This window comes from Podarcis erhardii, assembly GCF_964252035.2.
Source record: "Podarcis erhardii genome assembly, chromosome: 6".
NCBI lineage: Eukaryota > Metazoa > Chordata > Lepidosauria > Squamata > Lacertidae > Podarcis > Podarcis erhardii.
Genome location: NC_138510.1, coordinates 97,874,586 through 97,900,088, shown reverse-complemented (window position 1 = coordinate 97,900,088; position 25,503 = coordinate 97,874,586). Strand labels below are relative to the sequence as shown.

Below are 25,503 nucleotides of genomic sequence, written 5' to 3'. Positions count from 1 at the left end.
AGGCCTGGCGCCCTCTCCCAGCCCCTGCCCGGCCTCCCTTTGCCGCCTGCCCCGCCCTCGGGCTACCGTCACGCCACTTGGCCGCTCGGCCCCGAGCGAGCCCTCTGATTGGGCCAGGGAGGCGGGGGCGGGGCTGAGGAAGGGGCGGGGTTTGGGGCGGGGGCGGGGCCTGGGCGGGGCCAAGCCCGGCTTCTGGCGGCTGGTCCCGCGGCGCTCGCCTCCAGCCTCCAGCCTCCAGCCTCCGCCGCCGCCCGCCATGCAGAAGGTGGCCGTTGTCACCGGCGCCAGCAGGTAAGGAGGGAGGGGCGTCCCGGGCGCGGAGGAGCCGGGCTCGGAAGGGAGACTCGGCGGCGCGGGGAACGAAGGAGCGCCCGCTTGGCAGGCAGGAGCCCGGGGCTGGGACGGGGCGCCAGAGCCACACGAGGCAGTTGGGAGGGACCCCCAGGGCCATCTAGTCCTTCCCCCCGCGGGGCTCGAACCGGCAGCTCTGGGGCCAAGCGTCTCGTGCTCTCCTGACTGAGCTGCCGAGGCTCCTCGGGGGTCTGCAGCCCATTTCGAAGCCCCCTCCAAGCTCACTCTCTCCCTGGGAACTGATAGCTCCGCAAGGGGCAAAGAGCAGCGCCCAGAAGGATGTGCTTTCAATGTTGTGTGCGAACAGTTGTGACAACAGCAATGAAGAGGGTGGATTTCATACCTTGGCTTTCTAGGAAAGTGTCTACATCCGTCTTGCAACATGTAGGCAAATATGTTTAATGTACTGGTTGCTTTGTAGATTTGATAAACATTGAGAGGCACTAATAGTGTCTGGAATCAAAGTTTATCACTGGATTTTAACATTATTGTAATGTGCTTTATATCTTGCTTCTTAGAGAACTTTTTGTTTTGTCTTGAAGTCTTGAATCTAACCTCTGTACATTATTGAAAACACAACAGCCAATATTTGTAAAACCATGGTGTGGCCATATTTGGAATGCCATGTGCAGTGCTGGTTATCCCACCTCAAAAGGTATTGTAGAGATAGCAAAGGTATGGGAAAACAACCACCAAGGGTGCAATCCTGTACATGGCCACTCAAAAGGAATAAGCTTCATTGAGTTCAGTGGGGTGTACTTTCAGGTAAGTGTGTACAGGATTGCAGCCTAAAACTAGAGTCCCAATTTCACTTCGCTGAGAGTTTAAGCCCCATTGAATTCAGTGGGGCATCTGCTAGTGAAGGGGCTGAAGCGCCTGCATTGTGAGCATATGTAAAAGTGTTCTGGAGTTTTTAGTTTAGAATAAAGGGGGGTGTCAGGATTTTAGAGATGCTTAGGTGGGTGCATGGCCAAAAAATGCTGGGAACCACTGCTCCAAAGAAAGCTTGAGCGGAAACTGAGTTGTTCTCAGTTTGCTGCTGGTTAACACAAAATGCCAAGCCAAAGCTCTGGTTTATTTCTTCCTGGCTGGGGATAAGGGGGGGGGGGGTGCACTTCAGCAGCATGCACCAGGATGCTGCTCATTCAAGATGAGCCACAGTTAGCTGTATGGGTGGTGAATGATTAGAGTAAGAAGTAGTCCTCCAAGTGTAGCACTTGACTTGCCACTAGCCAAGCTACTGCAGCCTTGATTTGCAGTCCCCTCCAGGCCAGTCTGCTCTGCTGCCTTCTGCTCTTCAGTTCAGCCACTGCCTCCCTTCCTTTCTTCACACTGAAGCAAGCGGTTACTTTATTATAATTCTGGGTTTGTATCAGCTAGACCAATATATTGCCCTGAGAAAATTTTGCATGCTATTCCTATGGACATTTTCCTTCTCCTGGAAAACCTCCCCCAAAATGGTTCATCTCTGAAAGTTCAGTACAGCTGCTTTCAGATCACTGAACCTGTGTATTGTGAAACTGTGAGTTCCTGGGGTTCCTGCTTAGAGGGATGCATAATCAAGATCAAGGGCTCCCTTTTGGCCTCTGCAAAGCTTTCCAAGTGTCCTTTGAATGCATGGCTTTCGTAGTTGTGTACCTCCATTTGAAAGCTTTCCTGGTTTCCTTTACCTACCTAGATAACTGATTCCTAGCTGATATCTTCTTAAGTGCAGTGCTAGCAGGATTTTTATTTTAATTTTTGCCCCAGGTTGTTATTTTTTTTTTAAAGGCTAGTTTCGCCCTTGCATGAGTGAACTGTCCTCCTGCTTCAGTCCTTGGTTCTATGTCCTATGCCTTCCTCTCAGGTTTGAAATCACAGTCTTGGGGTCAAGTCCTTGTTCCTGCTTGAGGTGTTTCCTATTGGGGCTCCATCAGGGCAAACTTGTGTCTTCCTAGCGGATCTCCAGATAGCTTTACATACTTATGAACTGAGTTTATATAGCCATTCCATGGTTTCTGTGGCAGATTGTCACACTTTCTGTAGGCTTTTGAGACTAGTTAGGCATTCTTTCACTCTTTAGATCATGGTGTCTGTGTAGGGCAGGATTTGCTGCCTGCTTAAATTGTAATTTTGCTGTCTGAAGCAGAATTTATATATTCTGCCATGTTCGTTTCATGTAAACTTTATTCCCTCTCTGTGAAAACTGCTTGTTGGCATCAAATTAAGGATTAACACATATTCATAGCAAATGCGGTCACAATTGTTGGCAATGTGTGTATGAGTGCTTGCGAATGGTGAACTCAAATGTGGGTTCAGACACGTGTCATTGTCACAGTCCTACTCTCCCTCTTTCAGGGAGGGATTTGCAACCTTCTAGACTCAGATGGACCTCTCCTCCCTGCTAGTTTTAATAAGCCAAGAAGGGCAATCGTCAGAGACTTCTCAAATGTCCTGCTCACTAATTGTGAAGGCACGTTATTTCATGTGGGGCTGTGCAAAATACCCAGAAGGAAGAGGAGAGACCCTTGAAACTGCACAGTTCTTGGTTTTGTTTCGAAGGGAGTGTTTTCAGTTTGGATCTCGGAAAGTAGCATCATATTGGGCCACATGGCAGGCTGGGCATGTTGCACTTAACCTATCTGGGAGGTGTTGCTCTTTTGGTCGTCAAAGCAAGGGCTCCCTGAGACTGGGAGAAGCCTTCAATTGTATGGAGTTGTGATGCTGGATGCTCTGTGGCTGGCCCTGATCCTGTGCTCTTACTGTTGCAGTGGAATTGGATCTGCGCTGTGTGAGCGTCTCCTCCAGGAAGATGCCAGCCTCCACGTGTGTTTGGCCTGCAGGAACCTGGAGAAGGCAAACGCCACCCGGAACCACCTGTTGTCCTGCTTCCCCAGTGCAGATGTCAGCATAGTTCAAATAGATGTTAGCAAGATGGACTCTGTCTTACGCGCAGCGGAAGAGATCAAGGCAAGGTATGTGGGGGGAGCGGGAATGGTTTGGTTAGGCTGCCTGTGCTGTGGCTGTCCTCCAGGGAGCTGCTTCCTGAACTCATCGCCTTTCCAGGACTTGCTTTTCTTACTTGAACTGGACCTGTTCTGAGATGTGATTGCGTGATGTGTGATGGCCAAGAGAAGTGGTTTGCACAACTGGCAGAATCTAGTCTTCATTATATGCTGAAATGTTCTACTGTACTCTATGAAAAAACTCCTTGCTGGTAGAAAGTAAGTATCTCAGGGGAAATGTTTCATCATAATCCCCTGGCATACTAGCTTTCTATATGTAGGGAGGTTTCTGCCCCTCCTCGCCCAAATGGAAGAGCATTCCAGCCTGCAGCCTAAAACAGTTTAGGGCAAGCTTGACTTCTTGATTATGAGAATTCACCGCTAGTGTGCTTCCCCAGAAAGATTTGGTGTTGGACCAGACATTAGGGGGAGAAATTACTAACTTTTATATAAACTACTTAGAGGTTTGGGATGATTGGTGTATGAATCCTATTAAAAAATAAATATATTTTAAATTCTGGGGTACTCCAGTTCTGTTTAATTGCTATTTAATGCTGCTTTCCCATCCTTTCAATAACCACCTTTTTTGTTTTGGTGTAGATTTCATCGTTTGGATTATCTCTTTTTGAATGCTGGGATCATGGTAAATCCACGTATCAGTTTATGGGCATTTATACGTGGCATCTTCTCCAGGTATGTTAGATATCTAACTGTTCCGTCGCTTGTCTTCATTTTCTGCCTGGCTTTGTGGATAGGAGGGGAGGACACGGAGTTACTTAGGCAGGGTTGTCCAGGAAAACAAAGCCTTGACCTCACTCTTTATCCAGCCTCCACCCCACATGTTACAAACCTAAAGTTATGGAATGTGAACATTTCTCTTCTGAGACAGAATGCTGCAATTTGTCAGTGAGCGAAATCTGACTCAAGGCTACCCTCTTAGCATTGCAATTCCTTTCCTGCGTATAATACAGGAAGAAAATTAATAGGCTTTTATTAGAGGCTAGAAAAAGTGAAGCTTCCTCAGAGTGTGTGTATTTGTTTGTTTAGTTGCTTGTTACCCTTCACTACTGCAGAGGTACATTTGATTATGCGACAGCACTGAGGAGTAAACAAGGAATATAACCAAACAAAGCCCAATTCTCTCTGATTCTACTTCTCAAGGTGGTGATACCCCACCCTCCACCTCAAGGCCTCCACTTCCAATGTTCCTAATGTGAAACATATTAGAAGCCAAGTGTATCGGAATCCATTTTGGCATATAAGTGGTGTGTAAATTAATATTTAATAATAAAATTGCATAGTGAGTTCACACTGGTATTTATGTTCGCTTATATGTGTGTGTGTGTTCAGAAGGGTTGCCTTGTCAGCCTGCTGCTGCAAAAACAACAGACTCTTGTGACATGTAAAGTCTAACAATCTCTCTTTCAAGGATTTGCATCCACTTAGTCAGATGTGTGAAGTTTTATATTCTGTTCAGAGAGAGAGAGAGAGAGAGAACAAACTAATGTGAAAAAGGAGGGGGAATGACACCATTAAGACACAATTGGTGTCAGTCTGCCTGAGCCCACTTAAACATGCACAGAGGAGCCTGCAGAGGGACGGGGACTCGAGTTGGGATCTGCCTAAATGCAAAATATATGGGTTGGATCCTGTGTCCAGTCATGCTTTGACTCACAGGGAGGAATTCAGCATTGTGCCCTTCCAGTGGTCCTGTTAGTGTAAGCATTTCCTGCGGGTTCTCCAGCTCCCCCCCCAAAAAAGAACCTTCTCTTTTTGGCAGAGGACTAGTGAGATTCATTGTGTGTCTCCCATAGTGCACCTGCGTAGTAGAATTCATCCCATGGAACTCAATGAAACTTTAGTTACCTGACTGACTTATGTCCCATTAATATCTATGGGTCTGCACTAAGTAGTAGTGCTAATATTTGTTAGTCCCCCCCCCCATGAAACAAATTGACTGAATCCAGCTACACACACTCATACTTACCTACCTCTGTGTGACAGGAACAGTGCTTTTATGTTGAACAGGTGGCTAGACCAGTAATACAGCAACAAACCTACCCTGGAACATGTGTGACGTTTGCAGTTCACTTGCCCTTGTCAGTGTAGTTGGAAACACAGGAAGACTGTCTAGCAGTCCTGTTACAATATCTGTATCTGGAATAAGTTGAGGATCCTATTTCCTCTCTCCTTTTCGCTGTCTCCCTTTTCCGTGTCCCATTTGCCGTAAACTCTTGCTGCTTGCTTTCAAGATCTTGCCTTCATCTCTCGTCTCTTGTTCTTTGACCTTTGTCCTTCCAAATTCTCACCATTCTGTTGGCCTCATCTTGTCTGCCAAACCTAAGAGTGCTGCTTCTGTCTCTTCATCTCTGTTGCCTCACACTGTTCCTTGTTCTGTCCTTTGGATGGCCCTGGCTCCCAAGAGGCTCCCACTTTCATTTGACTTTATTTTGAAATAGAATTATATATTGAAATAGTGGCTGAGACTTACCTGCTTTCAACCTTTACCTCCTCGTTCTTTTTCCCCATTGTGTTTCTGCTCTTTCCTATCGTGTTCTTTTCCCAGCCTCCATCTTTTTAGTCTGTGAGCTTACTAGAAGGGTAAGTCCAAAAAAGGACTGTGAGAATAAAAATTAAAACGTTTGCATCAAAAACACGGGCTGGACCTTGAGAAATGTCTTGATGTATGAACCTAAACATATGAGAGTTGGGAATACTTTCGTTTGGGCATTGGTACTTGACGCCTTGACTGAGACCCCCCACATTTTCAAATGCATCTCTGAACCAAGTAGACTAGAGAGTTTCTTGTTTGTTTCCTAATTTCTGGATTCTATCAAGTTCTTGTGAGCCACAGATTGTGCCCTCAGATGCAAGGGAAGGGAAGGTTCCAGTCTCTCTTTAATTACTGAATAGAAGAAGGCATTTCAGCAGGTGCAGCCCCTTGTTCACCCCTTTGACACGATAAGCTGCATCTGCCAAAATTCCTCCTTATACACAACTGTCAAAGGCTCAGGAGCTCTGGGCGGCAAGTTATCCTGTGTGCTTTCTCAGTTATCCAAGCTGCAATGTCTTAATATTTACCTGTTTTCCTTTCTGTGCCTGCACTCATTCCTTTTTCTTTTTTCCCAATTTTTGAGTTCATCCTTTTTAGAAGTGGGGAAGACGCACACAAATTCGAACTGTGAGAACACCATTGACGTGTATTTTCTGTAATCTGCATTTTGTCAAACCGAGTGTGATCTCCTTGTTAGACTACTGAAATGCATTGAGCTAGTGTTCCCAGAGAAGAATCCTGAAACGGCTTAAAATATCTAACCTGTAACCTAACAACTGCCTGTTCTATTTACACTTGTATCCTGCTCTTCCTCTAAGGAGTTCAAAGCAAGACACATGGGTTTCCCATGCAGTCTCCCATCCAAATACTGACCAGCCCCAAACCTGTCTAGCTTCAGTGATGGAACATCCTCAAGTGGAACAAAATGAAGCAAAGTCCTCTTTTGCCCAGTATGTGCTACTTCCTTTGTGACACGGGAACTACATTTCTGTCTTGGTTTTATGTAGCAGTCCTTATTTGCATAAAGTTGTTTGCTATCTTCATCTTGTGTGTTCTGATGATGAGCCTCCAAGGTAGGTTATACTGCCAAGGAATCAACAACCAGGTATTGTTACTTATCTAAGGTAGCTGTAGCCGTTGGCTCTCTCTGGCAACAGGATGGATCCCTGCTACCTCACACTGCTGTGCATTCTGCCAATCAAAAATAACATCAAATCTGCCTTCTGTTTTAGGTTTCCTGCCAACTGCAATATACTTTCTGCTAGCTTTGTTCCTGTTATAGAAGTGGACAACTCCACTTTTCCTCTGACCCATTGCTAATTGTTTCCAGACACACACCTGGCTTTCTACCACAAGAATCCTGAAGTATCAGGCACCTCATAGGCTTTGTTCACACATAACACAAAGCCATGGTTCATCTAGCCCAACTGTGGGTTGTTGTTTTTTAAGTGTCTGATTCTACCCCACACTAACCATGGTTTATTTCCAGACAGCAAAGCATGATTTGAAACCATGGCTCATTCTTGGCTTTTTTGGTTTTTCATGACGCCTGAGCCAGCATCCTGGTTTTGTAACCTTTGTCTGGGTGTCCTGTCACAGATAGGTGTGAGGCAATTCCCGTGGGAGAACAAAGCTACTCCCTAGGCTAAGCAGCTCTTGGTGTTACTTTTCCAGAAGTAGGTCTCTCGCCTCAGGTTGTGATGCCAATGGAAATAAAATTGAAAGAGGTTTGACCTACTTTGCTGTCTATACAGGACTGTTGTGTTGAAAACACAACAACTTTTTAAAGTTGGCTATCCTGATGATTACACTTACGCACAAATTATATCACTTCAGCCAGCAAAATACTTTTAAAAACCCCCCCAAAACCCAAACTAATGGGGATGTTGTCAGGAGATTTTGCAGGGCAAAAGTCTCCCCTGTCACTTAATGGATTCTGAATTTCTGATCTTAAGGCAGCATGGTGTGTGTCTGTGCTGGGCAGCTGGTTTGGCTTGGGGCATGTGGAGAGCAGTTGAAAATCTGTGAAAATTTCTCACTTTGATTGTGCAACTGTCCAATTGTAAGGAAGCTGGTGATGGGGAAGCAATGCCAGTTACAGGAGCAATGTGATGGTTTTGGGATAACAGACAGGAGGGAGAAATACACAAAATTGAGCAAGCCAAGCTGTGATTTCTTTCCTCTGAGACTCATCATAGCTTGTTCAACAATCCATGTGAATGTGGCCACTGTTTCTGAAATCTTTGTTCTAGAGTAGCAGCTCTTGGCTGAACTGCAGGCTGCCATTTTGGTTTGCTTCTTAACAGCCGCAACCTGGGAGGCTGCTTAAAGAATCTCTCAAATTCAAACACAACTATTATATTTGTCCTTTGTGGATGTGATCCAGAGGAAAGCTGTGCACACAGCTAGGGGGTTCATAGAAATTTCCTGCAACTGATTGCAGTGCTGAAAAGAACACAAGGGCACAGCTGGATCTGGCCAAGAGTTCATCTCATCCAACATCCTGTTTCCACCAGTGGCCAACCGGGCAACTAACATAAAGACTTTTCAGTTTAGCATTTAAAAAACCAACCGTCTCTTCAGCATGTAATTAAAACATCCAATAACATTCTGGCTCTTATTTTATTTTACTTGTTCTTCTGTTCCTTTCATTGTAATCATGGGGACTGGGATTAGTGGTAGTCCTTGGATCACAGTTTAACAACGTTCCAAATAAAAACCAGCTACAGTTTCTCTCATTTCCCAAAGATTGCTTCCTTTTTGCCGGCATAAGCCATCTCCACTCACACTCACATTTAGTTGCAAGGACCATAATATTGGTTGGCGGTTTCTCTTAAGGGCAGCAGTCCTCTCTTCTATGCTCTAACCTCTTCCCCTGTTTTCAGGAGGGCATACCAGATGCTGACTACGGCAGAGGGGCTGATGAGCCAAGAGGACAGGGTCACTGCAGACAACCTTCAGGAGGTCTTTGAAACAAATCTCTTCGGACATTTTGTTCTGGTAGGGAAGCTTTTACCTAGTTTGCGTCACACATCCTGGTGTTATGCAGATGTTATCTGGTGTTTGTACCTGTATTGCAAGACATTATTCTAGGTGATCTATGTATTGTGGAACGTTGCCCTACATTCCAGACTTAACGATGGTTGTGAACAAGCTCTCACCTCTTTAGTTAATACATTGGTATATCTGCTGAGCCTTCCACAGATAAGAATAAGGATGCCTATTTGCATAGGTAAGTTTGCCAGTCCTTTGTCAGTCACTGTAGTGTAATATCTCTAGCTCTCATCTTTTGTGGCTGTTGCTGGTCTCAGAATATTAAATTGAGTGTGCTAATTCTCAAAAACTGAAGAAGTCTCAGTAGATTTGTTTTGGTGTGGTTACTTTTTTAGCATGAGGGCTTAATTCTGCACCAGCAGCCTCTGGTTTGACTTTCTGGATGTGATCTGCCAATTTCACAACGGGTGGTAGCTGACAGAAAAGCTGACCAAAATTTCTGCCTCATTGACTTCAGGACTGAACTCACTGCTGGTCCTTTCAGTGAACTTCCAGCAAACAATGATTAGAGGCAATCTTGTAAGCTGCAATTTGGCCACACAGGGCAAAAAAATATTAACAATAGAGTGCCAGTATAATAGCTTTATCTCCATAATTTTATCCTGTCATTTACTTTAGTGTCCACTGCATGGAGCTAATGTACTTGACTCCTCTTTACTTTTGCAGAATGGATAATCAAAGTTTGTGGCATCTTGCACACAAACTTTTGCAGAATGGATAATCAAAGTTTGTGGCATCTTGCAATCGGCAGGGTAGTGAGCACATTAACTGGTCCTACCTGTGTCAGATTCTATGTCTGTGGGCTCCTATTGCAGTGCATAATTGTAGTATGTGCCTGGTGGCAGGAGAGGCAGGGGTGAGTTGGGGCAACACAATCAGGATGGTGTAGGTTTTACTTGCAAAGCAGGTGGAATCTTAACTGTCAAGAAGGGCAAAACCTCTTGTCCAAGGACAGTGGTGACGCTGCCGGGTGAGTGAAGATGCAAAGTGCTGTGTTACAATTTCATGCCCGTGCTGTGAAATCGGAAACCAAAGACCCGTTCCAGAGGTTTATGTTGACTTGTGGCTCACTTAAGAAGAATATGTTTTTCCAGTGTATACCGTTATAAGTCATGTTGTATGGACAGGAAAGTAAATACATTTGGAAAGTATTTTAGGGATCTTTGGGGAAATCCTGTTGGTTCTGTTGAGTATGGGTCAGCTTTGTTTTAGAATGTATACAGTGGAACCTCGGGTTACGTACCGTCCTCCTTGAGAATGCTTCGGGTAACGAGCTCCGCTAACCCGGAAGTAGATGTCCCTAGTTGTGAACTTTGCCCCGGGATGCAAGCAGAAGTCGCGTGGCGGCAGCGGGAGGCCCCATTAGCAAAAGCACGCCTCATGTTAAGAACAGTTTCAGCTTAAGACCGGACCTCCGGAACGAATTAAGTTCGTAACCGGAGGTAACACTGTATTCTGAAAATAATATTGATTAAAAAAATTAAAATGCCAATAGGAGGGGGATAGCTATTGAGTCTGTGTTAGACTCATTCTGATTTATAATCTTTTTTTCTTTCACAGATGAAAATGCAGAACATACTTCTTGCAAGTAGAACTTGTGAGGAAGGATCTGTATCGGGGGTTACCAAACATTTCCCTCCATGCAGAGGGGCTTAGTGGACAATGATTTTTTGCCCTTTGTAGTAATTGTAGTGCACTATGCTAGGTGCTGTATGATTTTTAATTTTATTTTTATTGCTCCTTTTGTTTTTATATATTATATTACAGTTTGAATTCTGATATTAAATATATTAAATATTTATAATTATTTTAACCGTATTTTTATTGCTGCTTTTATTTCACATTGTACAGTATTACAATTTAAATTTCTTCAAATCCAAAATTTAAATACAATATAAGAAATAAAAGAAGCAATTATTTTTTAAAAAAATATTTATTAAGGGTTTTTTGATTACAATATAAAAAGGCAAGCAAAAATATTACATATCATAACATATTTTCTTATCTCCTTTGGACTTCCTCACATCTCCCGCTCCTGCGTTCCAAATTATAAAAATTAAACCAGCAATTTATCACCTTATCTCCATCCTTACTATCTAATTTTCCAATGTTATATCTCAAATTTTAGATACGTTTATTTCACTCCTTAATAGCCTAATAATTATCTAAAAAATTGTTTTTTCTTGAATTTGACTTATCTTCATAGTTCACTTCATCTGTTTCAATGGTGCCAAGTTGTTTATAATCAAGCATCCTGCTTAACATTCATACATTTTACAATATTTTTGCAAGTAAATCTTAAATTTTTTCCAGTCTTCTTCTACCGTCTCCTCTCCCAGGTCTCGGATTCTGCCAGTCATCTCGGCCAGTTCCATGTAGTCTATCAGTTGCATCTGCCATTCTTCCAGTGTGGGTAGATCTTGGGTTTTCCAATGCTTAGCGACAAGTATCCTTGCTGCTGTTGTTGCATACATAAAAAATGTTCGGTCCTTCTTTAGCACCCCTTGGCCGACAATACCCAAAAGGAAGGCCTCTGGTTTCTTAGGGAAGGTATACTTAAATACCTTTTTCAGCTCATTATATATCATTTCCCAGAAAGCCTTCACTCTAGGGCAAGTCCACCAAAGGTGAAAGAACATTCCTTCATTTTCCTTACATTTCTAACATTTCTTCCAGTAGCACCTTAAAGACCAACTGAGTTAGTTCTAGGTATGAGCTTTCGTGTGCATGCACATATCTGAAGAAGTGTGCATGCACACGAAAGCTCATACCTAGAACTAACTCAGTTGGTCTTTAAGGTGCTACTGGAAGGAATTTTTTTATTTTGTTTTGACCATGGCAGACCAACACGGCTACCTATCTGTAACATTTCTAACATTTGTTATCAGACAAGTGGTATATTTTTGCAAGTTTGACTGGGGTCATGTACCATCTATATATCATTTTCATTACATTTTCTTTCAAAGCATTACATGCAGTGAAATTCAGCCCAGTAGTCCACAACCTTTCCCAGTCCTCAAACATAATATTATACCCAATGTCCTGTGCCCACTTTATCATAGCCGATTTAACCGTTTCATCTTGTGTGTTCCATTTTAACAGCAAGTTATACATTCTTGAAAGTACCTTAGTCTTAGGCTCTAACAATTCCGTTTCTAACTTCGATTTTTCCACCTGGAATCCTAACTTTTTATCAAGTTTAAAAACTTCTTTAATCTGAGCGTAATGTAACCAATCTCGGACTTTGTCTTTCATTTTCTCCTGACTCTGCAATTTCCAATTGTCCCCATCTTTTTCTAATATTTCCCAATACTTTGGCCATTTGGCCTCCATATTGAGCCTTTTCCGGGCCTTAGCTTCCAATAGTGAAAGCCACCTTGGAGTTTTATTTTCCAATAAGTCTTTATATTTTGTCCAGACATTAAACACTGCTTTTCTGACAATATGATTCTTGAAAGCCTTATGAATCTTAACCTTGTCATACCATAAATATGCATGCCAACCAAACGCATTGTCAAAACCTTCCAAATCTAATACGTCAGTGTCCTCGAGAAGCAGCCAGTCTTTTAACCAGCAAAAAGCTGCTGATTCATAATACAGCCTTAAGTCTGGCAGGGCAAAGCCCCCTCTTTCTTTCGCATCAGTTAGTATCTTAAACTTAATTCTGGGCTTTTTGCCCTGCCAGACAAATTTGGAAATGTCTCTCTGCCACTTCCGGAAGCACTCTGTTTTGTCCACAATCTGTAATGTTTGAAACAAAAACAGCATTTTTGGCAATACATTCATCTTTACAGCAGCGATTCGGCCTAACAAGGAAAGTTTCAGTCTTGTCCAACTTTCTTTTTTTTCCCCCGAGATACTTTTTATTGATCATTTCCGTATATATATACAAAAAAGATTAAATTGACAGACACATATAAAAAGAAAATACACAGTAAAGAAAGAAATAAATACACTTCAACAGAAAAGAAAGAAAAAAGAATACACTAAATTTTTGCTTTCGCCTCAGTCATTTCACCTAGCTATCCCTATCAAGACTTCCTTCAACTTATCCGTAAATCATTCGAAACAATAAATAAGATTACACGTTTCTTTACTTGTATTGTCATTGTGTCTACTCCCGTCTTCTATTTGCTTTGAACAATAACTCATATTCTTTTACAGTACGTCTCTGAATCCCTTTAGCGTTGTTTGTCCTTCACTAATACATTCTAGATAATCTACATACTTTCCCCAATCCTTGATGAACACTTGGTCTCTCAAATATCTGACTTTTCCTGTTAATTTATCCAGCTCCGCGTAGTCCAGCAACTTACATCTCCACTCCTCCACCGTTGGCGTTTCCTGCTGTTTCCACCTCTGGGCTAGTACTACCCTTGCTGCTGTAACCGCATAATATACTAGTTTACAATCATCCTTTCTTATCTCTTGCCCCAAAATCCCTAATAAAAAGATTTCTGGTTTCTTTACAAACGTGTACTTTAGTATCCTCTTTAGTTCATTGTATATTTTCTCCCAGAATTGCTTGACCCTTCCACACTCCCACCACATGTGGTAGAAGGAGCCCTCATGATGTCTACATTTCCAACACTTTTTATCCACCTTATACATTCTCGATAATTTTATGGGCGTCAAATACCACCTATAAAACATCTTCATTACATTTTCCTTTATCGTTGTACACGCCGTAAAGTTTAAGCCATCTTTCCATAATCTTTCCCAATCTTCAAATTGTATACTGTGACCTATATCTTTTGCCCAGCGTATCATTACGGATTTAACTTCCTCATCGCTTAGGTTCCAGTCTAACAACATCCTGTACAGTTTCGATATAGTTTTCACTTCATTGTTTATTATCTCCGTCTGAAATTTCGAATCCTTGTCTGCATAGCCTCTTTCTTTGATATCTTTACTAAACATCTGATTCACCTGATAATGATGTAGCCAGTCATAGACATGTTCCTTTACTTGTTCGTACTGTTTAAGCTTCCATTTCCCATCCTCTTTAGTTAGTAACTGGTTGTATGTTGCCCAGTTACTTCTCATATTGGTAGTCCTTATACTCATTATTTCAAGAGGTGATAACCAGTGTGGAGTTTTCGGCTCTAACACATTTTTATATCTTTCCCACACTTCAATTAGCGGCCATCTAAAAATATTGTTTTCGAACCCCTTATGTACTTTCCTTTTGTTCTTCCATAGATAGACATGCCATCCAAAACGGTTATCGAAGCCCTCCAAATCAAGTAACTCCGTGTTCGTCAACTTTACCCACTCTTTTATCCAATTCAGGCATGAGGCCTCGTAGTATAGTTTTAAATCTGGCAGTGCAAAACTCCCCCTTTCCTTAACATCTGTCAGTAATTTATACTGGATTCTGGGTTTTTTGCCCTGCCAAATAAATCTCGAAACTATCCTCTGCCATTCTTTAAAGATTCTATTCCCTTTAATTATAGGTATAGTCTGAAATAGAAACATTAACCTTGATAGAACATTCATCTTAATTATATTGATCCTTCCCCAGAATGACAGTTTCAACCCTCTCCATTTCTCCAAGTCTTTCCTTATTTCCCTCCACACCGGCTCATAGTTATTTTTAAATAGGTCTATATTTTTGGGTGTCAGCCAAATGCCGAGATATTTTACTTTTTTAACCATCTCTATCTGCGATTGTTGTTGGATTATTTCTAGTATCTTTGGATCCACATTTTTAGCTATCATTTTCGTTTTTGTCTTATTTAGTTTGAAACCTGCTACCTCTCCAAATTGTTCTATCTCCTTTAATATTTCTTCTATTGCAGTTGTTGGTTCTTCTGTCATTATTACTAAATCATCAGCGAATGCTTTAGTCTTGTACACGTTATGTCCTAATACCACTCCTTTTATGTTCTCATTTTGTCTTATTGAATTCAGGAGGACTTCTAAGACTGTTATAAATAGCAATGGGGAGAGTGGGCAACCTTGTCTTGTTCCCTTCTGTATCTTTATCTCCTCCGTCGCCATATTATTTATAATCAATTTGGCCCTCTGTTCTGTATATATTGCTTTTACCCCATTAAAGAAGTTGTTACCCACATCCATATGCTCTAGATTTTTCAGCATAAAATTCCATATCACATTATCAAATGCCTTCTCGGCGTCTACAAACATCATTATGGCTTGTTTGTCAATCCTGACCGATAAGTACTCTAGTATATTAATTATATTTCTTGTATTATTTCTCATTTGCCGACCTGGCAGGAATCCTGCCTGGTCCCTGTGAATTATTTCTGATAGTAAATTTTTTAACCTTCTTGCCAGAATTCCTGCAAATATCTTATAATCTATATTTAGCAGTGAGATTGGTCTATAATTTTTAACTAGAGTTGGATCTGCATCTTGTTTGGGGATAAACGTAATATATGCCTCTTTCCAAGTCTCAGGAATTTCTCCTTCCTTTAAAATGTTATTCATGATCTCTTTCAGAGGTCTCGCCAATATAGATTTAATTTTTTCCGTGCATTCTCTACAACTTTTTGGTCATCTAATAGGTAATCTTTCAGTCTCCATCTATAGGTTCTTGTCTCCAAACTCTCCAATTCGAATTCTATTGTCCAACTTTCTAAGTCTCTCTTAATTTCTGACCAGCATTTCTCATAATTATCCTTAAATAGACTCAGATTTTTTGCTGTTATGTTTACCCCTAGGTATTTTACTTTTTTAACCACATTTAACTCTGTCTCTTTCTGAAACTGTTCTGCCTCTGTAACTGTCAAATTTTCCCCCGGTACCTTAGTTTTCTGCTTGTTTAATTTAAATCCCGCCACCCGACCAAACTCTTGAATCAGTTGTAATACTTTTTTCGTACTAGATTCTGGCTCCTGTAAAGTCAAAACTAGGTCATCTGCAAACGCTTTAAGTTTATATTGTTTCGCTCCGACCTGAATTCCTTCAACCAACCGGTCCCCTCTAATCATGTTCAAGAGCACCTCCAGGACCGAAATAAATAGCAATGGGGAAATAGGACAGCCTTGTCGTGTTCCTTTTTCAATTTTGAACTCTTCTGTAATCACATTGTTAACTATCAATTTAGCCTTTTGTTCTGAGTAAATTGCGTCTATCCCATTTTCGAAACCCCGTCCCACTCCCATCCCTTCCAAATTTTTCTTCATAAATTTCCAAGAAATATTATCAAAGGCCTTCTCTGCATCTATGAAAATTAACACTGCTTTTGTATTGATATTTGTTTGCAAGAGTTCCAAAATATCAATAATATTCCTTGTATTAGCAAACAAATGTCTACCTGGGAGAAAGCCTGCCTGGTCCTTATGAATTACTTCATTTAAAACTTTTTTAAATCTGCTTGCTAAAATATCTGCAAATATTTTATAATCCACATTTAGGAGAGAGATGGGGCGATAGTTCTTGAGTTGTGTCTTTTCAGTTTCCAATTTTGGTATCAATGTGATAAACGCTTCTTTCCACGATTCCGGCGCCTTCTTCCCCTCCAAAATTTCATTGCTAACCTCCATCAGTGGTTGTATCAGATAGTCTTTCAATGTCTTATAATACTTGGAGGTAAGCCCATCTGGCCCTGGAGATTTGCCCAATTGCATGTTCTGAATGGCTTGTTCAATCTCTTGTCGTGTTATTTTAGAGTTCAGGATTACTCTGTTTATCTCAGCCTCATCTTGCGGCCCTTGAGTATATAGTTTTTTTAAATATTTCTGGAAGCACTTTCTAATGTCTACAGGGTTCTGGATGTTTCTTCCTTCAATCTCTAAATTTGTAACTGTATTTAGTTTTTGTCTCTTCTTCAACTGCCATGCTAGCAGTTTCCCACATTTATTCGCCGATTCAAATGTTCTTTGTTTCATTAGTTTAACTTTCCACTCTATTTCCTGGTTTATCAATTTGGAATATTGTGCTTGATAGAGTTTAATTTCTCTCAGAATCGGCTGTGACTTCGGGTTTGATCTTAACTTCTTCTCAAATTCTTTAATTTTCTCCAGAATCTTATCTTTTTTCTCATTTTGTATCCTTTTCTTTACAGCATTCTGTTGTATCAAGAACCCCCTCATCACGGCCTTACTTGCGTCCCAGATGGTTCTTTTTTCCACCGTAGTGTTCAAATTTATCTCAAAATAATCCTTCAAAACTTTTTGGGCCTTCTTGGTGATCTCCTGATCTCTAAACAAATTGTCATTCATCTTCCATCTAAAGGAGCCGGTTGGTAGTAGTGTCATATCCATCTTTACTGCTTTATGGTCGGAGCAGGTCTTTGGGCAGATTTCCACCTTTCTGGTCTTAGGGGCCAGACCTCTAGATATCCATATTTGGTCGATTCTCGTCCATGTCAGTTGGGCTTCAGAAAAGAATGTTCCTTCTCTTTCCAAGGGGTTCTTTGTCCTCCAAATGTCAATCAAGTCCATATTGTCAGTCAGTTCAAAAAAAGTCTTAGGTAGTCTGCCATCTTTTGTCACATTTTGATTTTGTGACTTATCCATGTTGGTTGATACCACACCGTTCATATCTCCCATCATAATGATGTTGTCATAGTCCAGATAGTCCAGGACGCTCTTGTGCAACTTCTTATAAAATTCCGATTTCCCCTCATTTGGTGCGTAAATTCCTAATATCAAAACCTTCTCTCCTTGATGTTGTATCTCAATTGCCAAAATTTCCTTGCTCATCTTTAAATAAAAATTTAGGTGACAGGCTCTCCTTTGCATAAATCACCACTCCTCTCTTCTTCACTCGATCCGAAGAAATAAATTCTTGGCCTAATCTTTTATTTATTAGCACTTTTTTGTGGAGCCTAGTCACGTGTGTTTCTTGCAAGAAGCAATTAAAACAGTTAAAAATCAATATAAATATTTAATGCGATGGATGTCCTGTCTCCAAACACAAATCCACAGGCATACTGTGGACCACCTGAAAGACCCTGGTGGACCACTAGTGGTCTGTGGGCCACAGTTTGGGAACCTCTGTTCTAGATTGTATGCCTCTTGAGGAAGGAACCTGGAGCCTTGCTAAAGTCTGGTTTCTTCATTTTTGCAGATCCGGAACCTGCAGCCTCTGCTCTGCTGCATTGAAAAGCCCAGCAAGCTTGTCTGGACCTCTTCAGTCAATGCCTGCAAATCTAACTTCAGCCTTGAGGACTTTCAACACAGGCAAGGCAAGGAGGCCTACAGCTCTTCTAAATATGCTACTGACCTTACAAGTGTGGCTCTGAACAACCGGTTCAACAAGCAGGTGAGAGGACCCTATCCCAGTCCCTCCAAAATGCTGCTCATCCCATCTGTGTCCACTGGCCCTTCCGACCGAAAGCAAAAGAAGGTGGCATTCTTTTCGAGAAAGTTGACGAAGTGTGCCCCCTCTACACACCTCATGCCTCCCAAATTGGCTCTGAGGTGTGTGGGTTGGGGGGGATCCCCAGAATGTGGTGAGAAGAGTGAGGGGGCCGCTCCGTCTGGCAAGCGGAAACGCTTGTGGTGGTGGAACACTTAATGTCGTGTGACTCTCATTCCTCCCATTGTATTGCGACTTTTCTGAACCCCTGCTTAATCCCTGGAACAGATGCACTCAAATGTTTTGAGAGTTCAGCACAAAGTCAATACAAGCCACAGAATTTGATACTGGCTACAGAATTCCTGAGAATCTGTCTTTTCCTTTTTTAAAAGTAGGTTTCTAATCCACATGGCTGCAGAAACAAGCTTTCAAGTTAACAGACAATGTCTGGTCATATGCCTGAATTTTGAGGGTGGAGAAAGGGGGGCTTTTATCAGATTGACTATTCTTCTATTTCCCCTTCTTGTGAATAGTGAAAGCAAAATAAGTCATGCAGACTAAGGGATCTTGAGCAAATTAGTTTAATTTGCATAATTTATACAGGGCATAGAATTTTAGCTTTTTTGTGCTGTGTGGGTGACAAAATGAGACTGCATTCTCAGTGGTGGCCCCCAAATTATGGAACTCCTTCCCAAATTTCATTTGGTTCTCCCCCCACATTGGACTCATTGAGATGCAAGGTAAAAGCATTGTTATTTACCAAGATCTTTGTATATGTGATGTTGCTGCTAATGTCAATGTTGCTCTCTGCTCCTATTGCGATGAAGGGTAGGAAATGAATAAATACAAACTTTGGTTACTTTGGTTCAGATTTTGCCATTGTTTTGGACAGCATTATACACTGTCACCCATGGAGTGTTTTAAAAATATGCAAGATGTATCACAATCTTGTCTTATTTATGTTTGCAACACCCCCTGTAAAATGTTCTTTTCCATATTGGGGTGAAATAAAATTGACCATGGCCAATAGCAATTTCATGATAAAACAGTTCTTTTTCTAAAATGCCTTTAAGAGCTGAGAGCAATTTGGCAAGGTGTATTGCTGTTCCTCTGGGTCCTATTTTAATAGTCCCAATGACCCTGGAACGCCGCTTAGGCTGCCCAAGGCTACCCAGTCAGGAGTTGAACCCGGATCTCCCTTCTCTGGGTCAGACTGCTGCACTGTGGCTTCTCACATCTGTTCCTCCCCACCAAGCCCTTTCCATTCTGTCTGCCCTCCTTCCCCACATGAGTCAGAGGCCTAGTCCACACCATAATTTAATATAGACTAGAAGCTTCTGTTTTGTGATGTCCACACAGTACCTCATCCAACTGGCAGCCCACAAGGCCCACCTTCGCTCTTTTATTCAGATTCTCCCAATCTATGAATAATTTGTTAAGAGGACATAAAAATCCAACATAAAATCGCGTTCCACTGGCGTGTGGGTGTTAGGATATTTCCGTTCCACCTTAAAAGGGAGCAGGCTTTGTGAGTCACAGAGTCTGCGTATTTCATAGAATCATAGAATCATAGAATCCTAGAGTTGGAAGAGACCACAAGGGCCATCGAGTCCAACCCCCTGCCAAGCAGGAAACACCATCAGAGCACTCCTGACATATGGTTGCCAAGCCTCTGCTTAAAGGCTTGTTCACAGGAAGTTTATGCTTTTGTATATGCTTTCGTTTTCTCTATGTGCCTGAGACATCGTAGCAGGCAGTCATGTTTTCTCTTTGTTCTGACCAACGCTGAATAAACTTGTAAATATGCTCTCCTGAGTGCACCTTTCGCTGTACGTATCTGCTGACAGAGCGTGCACGAGCTCTGGAATGTGGCAAGCTATTTCTGGGGCTCCTGTCGCTAATTGACTGAGACTGCGTTATCTATGGGAGGTCGATGGATCGCAACGGAGACGGCTTGGGGGCATGATGGCCTTTGTCTCCTTGGCAGTATCCCAACAGTGGGTGCCCTGAAGTGCATTTTGCGACTGGGGTCCCCCCTCCACAATGTGTGTGGTGATGTTTCACTGGGTGCTTTGGAGGGGAGGAAGAAAAAGAAAAGCGCTGTGTCCACATCTCCACCCTGTTGCTCTCCTTGTCGTGCCTTTGCTGTTTATGTCCTTTTGGAAATTGCACAGCGGCTTTATGTTTTTTGGGGGGTGAGGGATTTCTGGAGACCAGCTTCCTTCACACTGACATGCAATCACATGTAAAGCAGTGACTTGGGGATGCTGTTCTTTCCACTCCATCCTTCCACAATAGCAGAGAAAGTGGTTTCTAATGAATGGGCAGGGGAAACCTCTCAGGTTTCACAGCTCTGAAGTCAGCCAAATGCAGGATTTCCGCCTCCCATTCAGAAGTAATTCTTGTGCTAGTTTATGCCATTCACATGTAGAAAGGGCAGAATAGTAAGTTAACAAAACCAGGAGGGAATATTTTTAAAGCTTGCACCTCTTTCTGTTACAAACTTGGCACAAGCCCTGTCTACGTGGTGTGAGTGTGGGTGTCTGCCAGCAGTTGTGTGTGTCACAGTGTGGCCCCATGGAGCCATCTCTTTCTCTCTCCCCCCACTCTCTCAACAGGGCCTGTATTCTAGCGTTGTGTGTCCAGGTGTTGTGATGACCAACATGACATTTGAGATTTTGCCTCCTTTGGTGTGGAAGTTATTTTTCCCCATTCTGTGGCTGGTGAGTGTGATGGTCTTCAGAAACTGCAGCAAACCCTTAAGTTCTAGGAACTAGAGGCTGATTCAGATTCCCTTGTAAGCAGAGAGAAAAGCTGAAGTGGTCAGTGGAACAAATACAAGCATATGGCGCGATCAGACTTTACAGTATACAGTGGTACCTCGGGTTACAGACGCTTCAGGTTACAGACTCCGCTAACCCAGAAATAGTACTGGGTTAAGAACTTTGCTTCAGGATGAGAACAGAAATCGTGCAGTGGTGGCGTGGCGGCAGCGGGAGGCCCCATTAGCTAAAGCGGTGCTTCAGGTTAAGAACAGTTTCAGGTTAAGAACGGACCTCCGGAACGAATTAAGTACTTAACCTGAGGTACCACTGTATTTTACTATAGGGGAAGCCCTTTTTGTCTATTTCTTGTTTGGGGTCAGGCCATAAGAAGAGCCTCTCAGGTCAGGCCAGGGCCCATGTTCTCCAGCCCACCAAGTGCCCACGGGAGCCCCATAGTGGGACCTGAGCACCAGAGCCCTCTCCCACTTGGGATGGGCAGCAACCAGCCTTCAGAAGCAGACTTCCTCTGACAGTGGAAGCAGAACATGGCCATTGTGGCTTCTCCTCCAGGAATTGGTCTCCCCTTTTAAAGCCATCCAAATTGGTAGCCAGCCTCCTTCGTTTATCTGGTGCTGGGTCTGCCCTGAAACTTGCAACCTTCAGCTTTGCTGGGTGTCTTCAAGTTCTAGTGGGATGAGAGAGGGATATGGCTGCTATTTGGGGGCCGAGGGTGGTGGTGTTTTCCTTGCCCTCCTGGAGCTGCTTCCCCAGCTTCCGTGCCATGGAGCAGAAAGAAGAGAGAGCTGACTTCTTGCTTTTCTCTCCCCGCAACTCCAGTTCCGCCTTTTTACCAACACGTATACACTGACGCCGTACAATGGAGCAGAAGCCCTGGTAAGATGCTTTGGCACTGGCATGTTGTACATTGTGCCTGTCTGATCCACCGCGTTTGCCTTGCGATAGCCGATGTACCAAGAGGTTCACAGCCACTTTCTTTCCTCTTCTGGGGAACCTGTTGGCTGCTCCCACCCTCACCCACCCTGTGATGTGAGGAGGGCCAACTCTGGTCTGCACTCCCAGCCAGCAACTGTGTGTGTGTGTGCATGCGCGTTTGCTGCATCCGTTTGTTTGATCTGATTGATACCTGCCTGCCGGTAGGAGTGTGTTTGTGCTGATCATAGTGTGGGATGTTGCTTGATGGCTGGCTGACTGAATGCCGCTTGGTGGGGGTGGGGGGAGTGGTCCAGGGCCTGTCTCTCACTATATAACAACAGGCCCTAGGGGACTTCAATATCCACCCAGAGGCTGCTGGCTCAAGACTTCGTGACTACCATGGGTCTTTCTCGGTTGGTCACGGTTCCAACACACCGGGCAGAGCAAAGTCTTGATGTAGTCTTTGCCCCAAGTGATATGAAGGACGGAATGAGGATGGGGGCAGTGCCACACCCTCCCTTTTCATGGTCAGATCATTATCTGCTTCAGTTTGGACTGACGACTAGTGGTGGACACATTGAGATGTCTCACCCTTGCAGACTGAGGGAACTCGATGTGTTCCTGAATGCTCTGGGGAATTTTCCAGAGGAGAAAGCTGGTGGAGTCCTTATCTGACAATGGAACAGCAAGATGAAACAGGCAGTTGCCCTGATCACTCTGGACCCTTCAGATTGGAACAGCTCTCAGCCAGTTGCCAGTACCTCCTTTGGGGGGAAGGTGGTGGAGAGGGCTGTGGTGGGGCAGATACAGGCATTCTTGGAGGACACAGATTATTTAGATCCATTTGAATCTGTGTTCAGGCCTAGCCATGGAACTGAGTTGGCCTTGATCACCCTGATGGATGACCTCTGCAGAGAGTGGGACTGCTTGGGGGGGGGAGTGCGTCATTGTTCTACCTTCTTGATCTCTTGTTGACATTTGATACCATTGACTATGGTATCCTCCTGGACTGAGAATTGGGGCGCTGTATTACAGTGGTTCTAATTCTACCTTCTGCACCAAGTCCAGAGAGGAGCATTGGGAGAGTGCCTGTTGGCTCCCTGGCAGCTTACATTATGGGGTTATCTCATTTGAGCCCCTTTAGATCCAAATCCAGCCCCACAGAGGTTTTCAGCACTGGCAGCGGTTGTCTTGAGTCAAACGCACTTTCAAGGAAAGAACTGCTCACTTGTTTGCATCCCCTTTCTAGGTTTGGCTGTTCAAGCAGAAGCCGGAGTTGCTGGACCCTCTGGTGAAATTTCACAGCTGCACCACATTCTTTGGGAAGAACTACGTTGAGATCCGCAAGGTAAGTAGACCCCTTCGTGTGCATTGTGTTGCCACGAGTACAGTGGTACCTCAGGTTACATACGCTTCAGGTTACACACTCCACTAACCCAGAAATAGTGCTTCAGGTTAAGAACTTTGCTTCAGGATGTGAACAGAAATTGTGCTCCAGCGGTGCAGTGGCAGCAGGAGGCCCCATTAGCTAAAGTGGTGCTTCAGGTTAAGAACAGTTTCAGGTTAAGAACAGACTTCCGGAAAGAATTAAGTACTTAACCCGAGGTACCATTGTATTGCTTTCATGCTTTTGGTGCACGCTACGCCGTGGGAAATCACGGAGGACCTACGTCATGAGGCAAGGCAAGGCAGCTGTCTTGGAGGGGGGATTCTGAGTTCCATTAAGAGGCAGCAAAATCTTCCAGAAAGTTCCACTGCAAAAAGCCTCATAGAAATGAATGTTATTCGCCTGGAGCTTTGGAGATAGGAAGGGCTAAAACTTACATTTATTTTTAAATGTTACTTACCTGCGAAAGATGTGTCTTGCTGGACTAGATCAAAGACCCATCCAAGCCAGCCTTGTCTCCCACTGCATGGCCGCAAGCAGGCTGTGGTCACATCAACACTCCCCACTTGCAATGACCAGGCAAAGGCTGACTATGGATGTGCAGAGTGTTTTATGGCTCCTGCCATTTTGCAACCCAGGGGCTTTGCAGGGTGAAGTGCCAGCCGCCTGCCACCTTCATGTCCCCAAGAATGCAGCTGGGCCTCCCTACTTTGCACCTCTGCAGTTGGGTCAGAGCCAGCAACTGTGGTGTATAGTTCCTAGGTTCCTTTAGCTGATGGAAGGGAGGGATGGCTCTGGGGTCTCCTCTGGGGGTGTGCAGGGGGGGGGGCTTGTGGTAAAGGAAAGAAAACACTGCTGGTTCTATGGAATCTGTCCTGATCACAGCTGTGTCTTTCAGATGGATCTCAGTGAAGATACCGCAGAGAAGCTTTACGAGAAGCTCCTGGAACTAGAGAAGCAACTTCTTGCAAGGTGCAACAGCCCACAGCATAAAAAATAGCAAAGCCAGACCAGTCTTTAGCCACCATTCCTCATGGCAATGAGTTTCTTCCACTTGGGACAGTTAAGAACCTCGGCTCCTCACCCCCACCCCACCTTGGCTTTTGCCTTTTGCAATGCAAACCTCTCTAGAGATATATCTTTTGGCTGTCATGAAGCTGAAATGCTGAAAGAGACCAAAAAGTCTTACAGTTCAGTCCCTCCCCCCCCCCCCAGCGTGGTTTTTATAATGCCTTTGCTCTCCTCTTAGTTGCCGTGTCTTTACATCACTGCAGCATTTGTCTTTTCCCCCGTTACGTGTTTCCTGAAGCCTTTGTACTCCTCAGAGCAGGATGTTTCTCAAATAATAAATGAAATGAAGGGTCGCTGTGTCCTTGTTTCAGAAGTGGGCATTCGGGGGGGGGAGGGGTAGTCCTGCCATTAGGTTGTGTGGCATTGCCTACTAAAGAGCAAAGTTTGTGCCCTGTCTCCACTTTTGACCCAAACATGCATTTGGGGACCCCTTTCTTAACCCTTTCCATGTGTTTGCATGGTAGAAGTTCTCCTCTTGTGACCCACCTTGGATGCCAATCTGGAAAATCCAGTTCACCTTTGCTGGGATTCAGCGCTAAGGAGTGGGCTTTCCCTGGGGAAAGTGGCAGGACAAGCGGAAGTCTGGATGAGCCCTAAGATTGGTCAACATCCCCTCCCACCGTAGCTTCTTTCCAAGAACTCGGAAGTAGTTTGTATTTTAAGCAGAGTGAAAGATGGATGCATGGGAGTAGGAAAACAGAAATGCTGTCCTACGCAGACCGTACTACTCTGCCATTCAAACATCAGTGGGAAGCTGTTTTAAATGCTTTAGATGAACGCTGGGCATTCCCCTTCTATCAGTAGCATCACCTGGCATGAAGGGGTTCACTCAATAGTTTGATTTCCCATGGGCGAAGTATCCCCCCCCGCCCCGTTGCAGCTGCGCAACTGCCCTTGTGATCCCAGGACATGATCTGATGCAGCCTCCTTGAAGAAACACAGCAGGACTAGACTGTGCTCTGGACACCCCATGGGATTCATCTCCTGTAACAGCAGAGTCAATTGTCTTGGTGGATGCAAGCAATTTTATCATCAAAATGTTTTCAAACAAGTCACAGCAGCTACTGTTGGTCCCGCCACCTCCTCTGGGCCAGCCTGTAAAAGGCCCCGTCCAGTCTGGAAAAGTTCTGCCGG

The 25,503-nt window shown here is 43.7% G+C and overlaps 1 protein-coding gene and 1 long non-coding RNA gene across 3 annotated transcripts; one reads left to right on the top strand and one right to left on the bottom strand.

Moving 5' to 3' along the window:
- The first annotated feature begins 168 nt into the window (after positions 1–168).
- On the top strand, positions 169–24,662 carry HSD17B7 (hydroxysteroid 17-beta dehydrogenase 7). Of its 2 annotated transcripts, XM_081867361.1 has the most exons (10): positions 169–291; positions 3,102–3,305; positions 3,936–4,028; positions 6,708–6,839; positions 8,775–8,889; positions 17,983–18,177; positions 20,832–20,936; positions 21,816–21,872; positions 23,161–23,259; positions 24,197–24,662. In XM_081867361.1, the coding sequence occupies exons 1-10, from the start codon at positions 257–259 to the stop codon at positions 24,296–24,298; spliced, it is 1,137 nt and encodes a 378-aa protein (XP_081723487.1). In that variant the 5' UTR covers positions 169–256; the 3' UTR covers positions 24,299–24,662. The 2 variants fall into 2 exon arrangements, with proteins under 2 accessions (XP_081723487.1, XP_081723488.1); XM_081867362.1 differs by lacking the exon at positions 6,708–6,839.
- Positions 3,867–6,701, bottom strand: LOC309344753. Its single transcript, XR_014157855.1, has 2 exons — positions 5,827–6,701; positions 3,867–4,078 (listed from the first exon to the last, which is right to left on the bottom strand). It is a non-coding gene; the product is annotated as an uncharacterized lncRNA (long non-coding RNA).
- Positions 24,663–25,503: the final 841 nt, after the last annotated feature.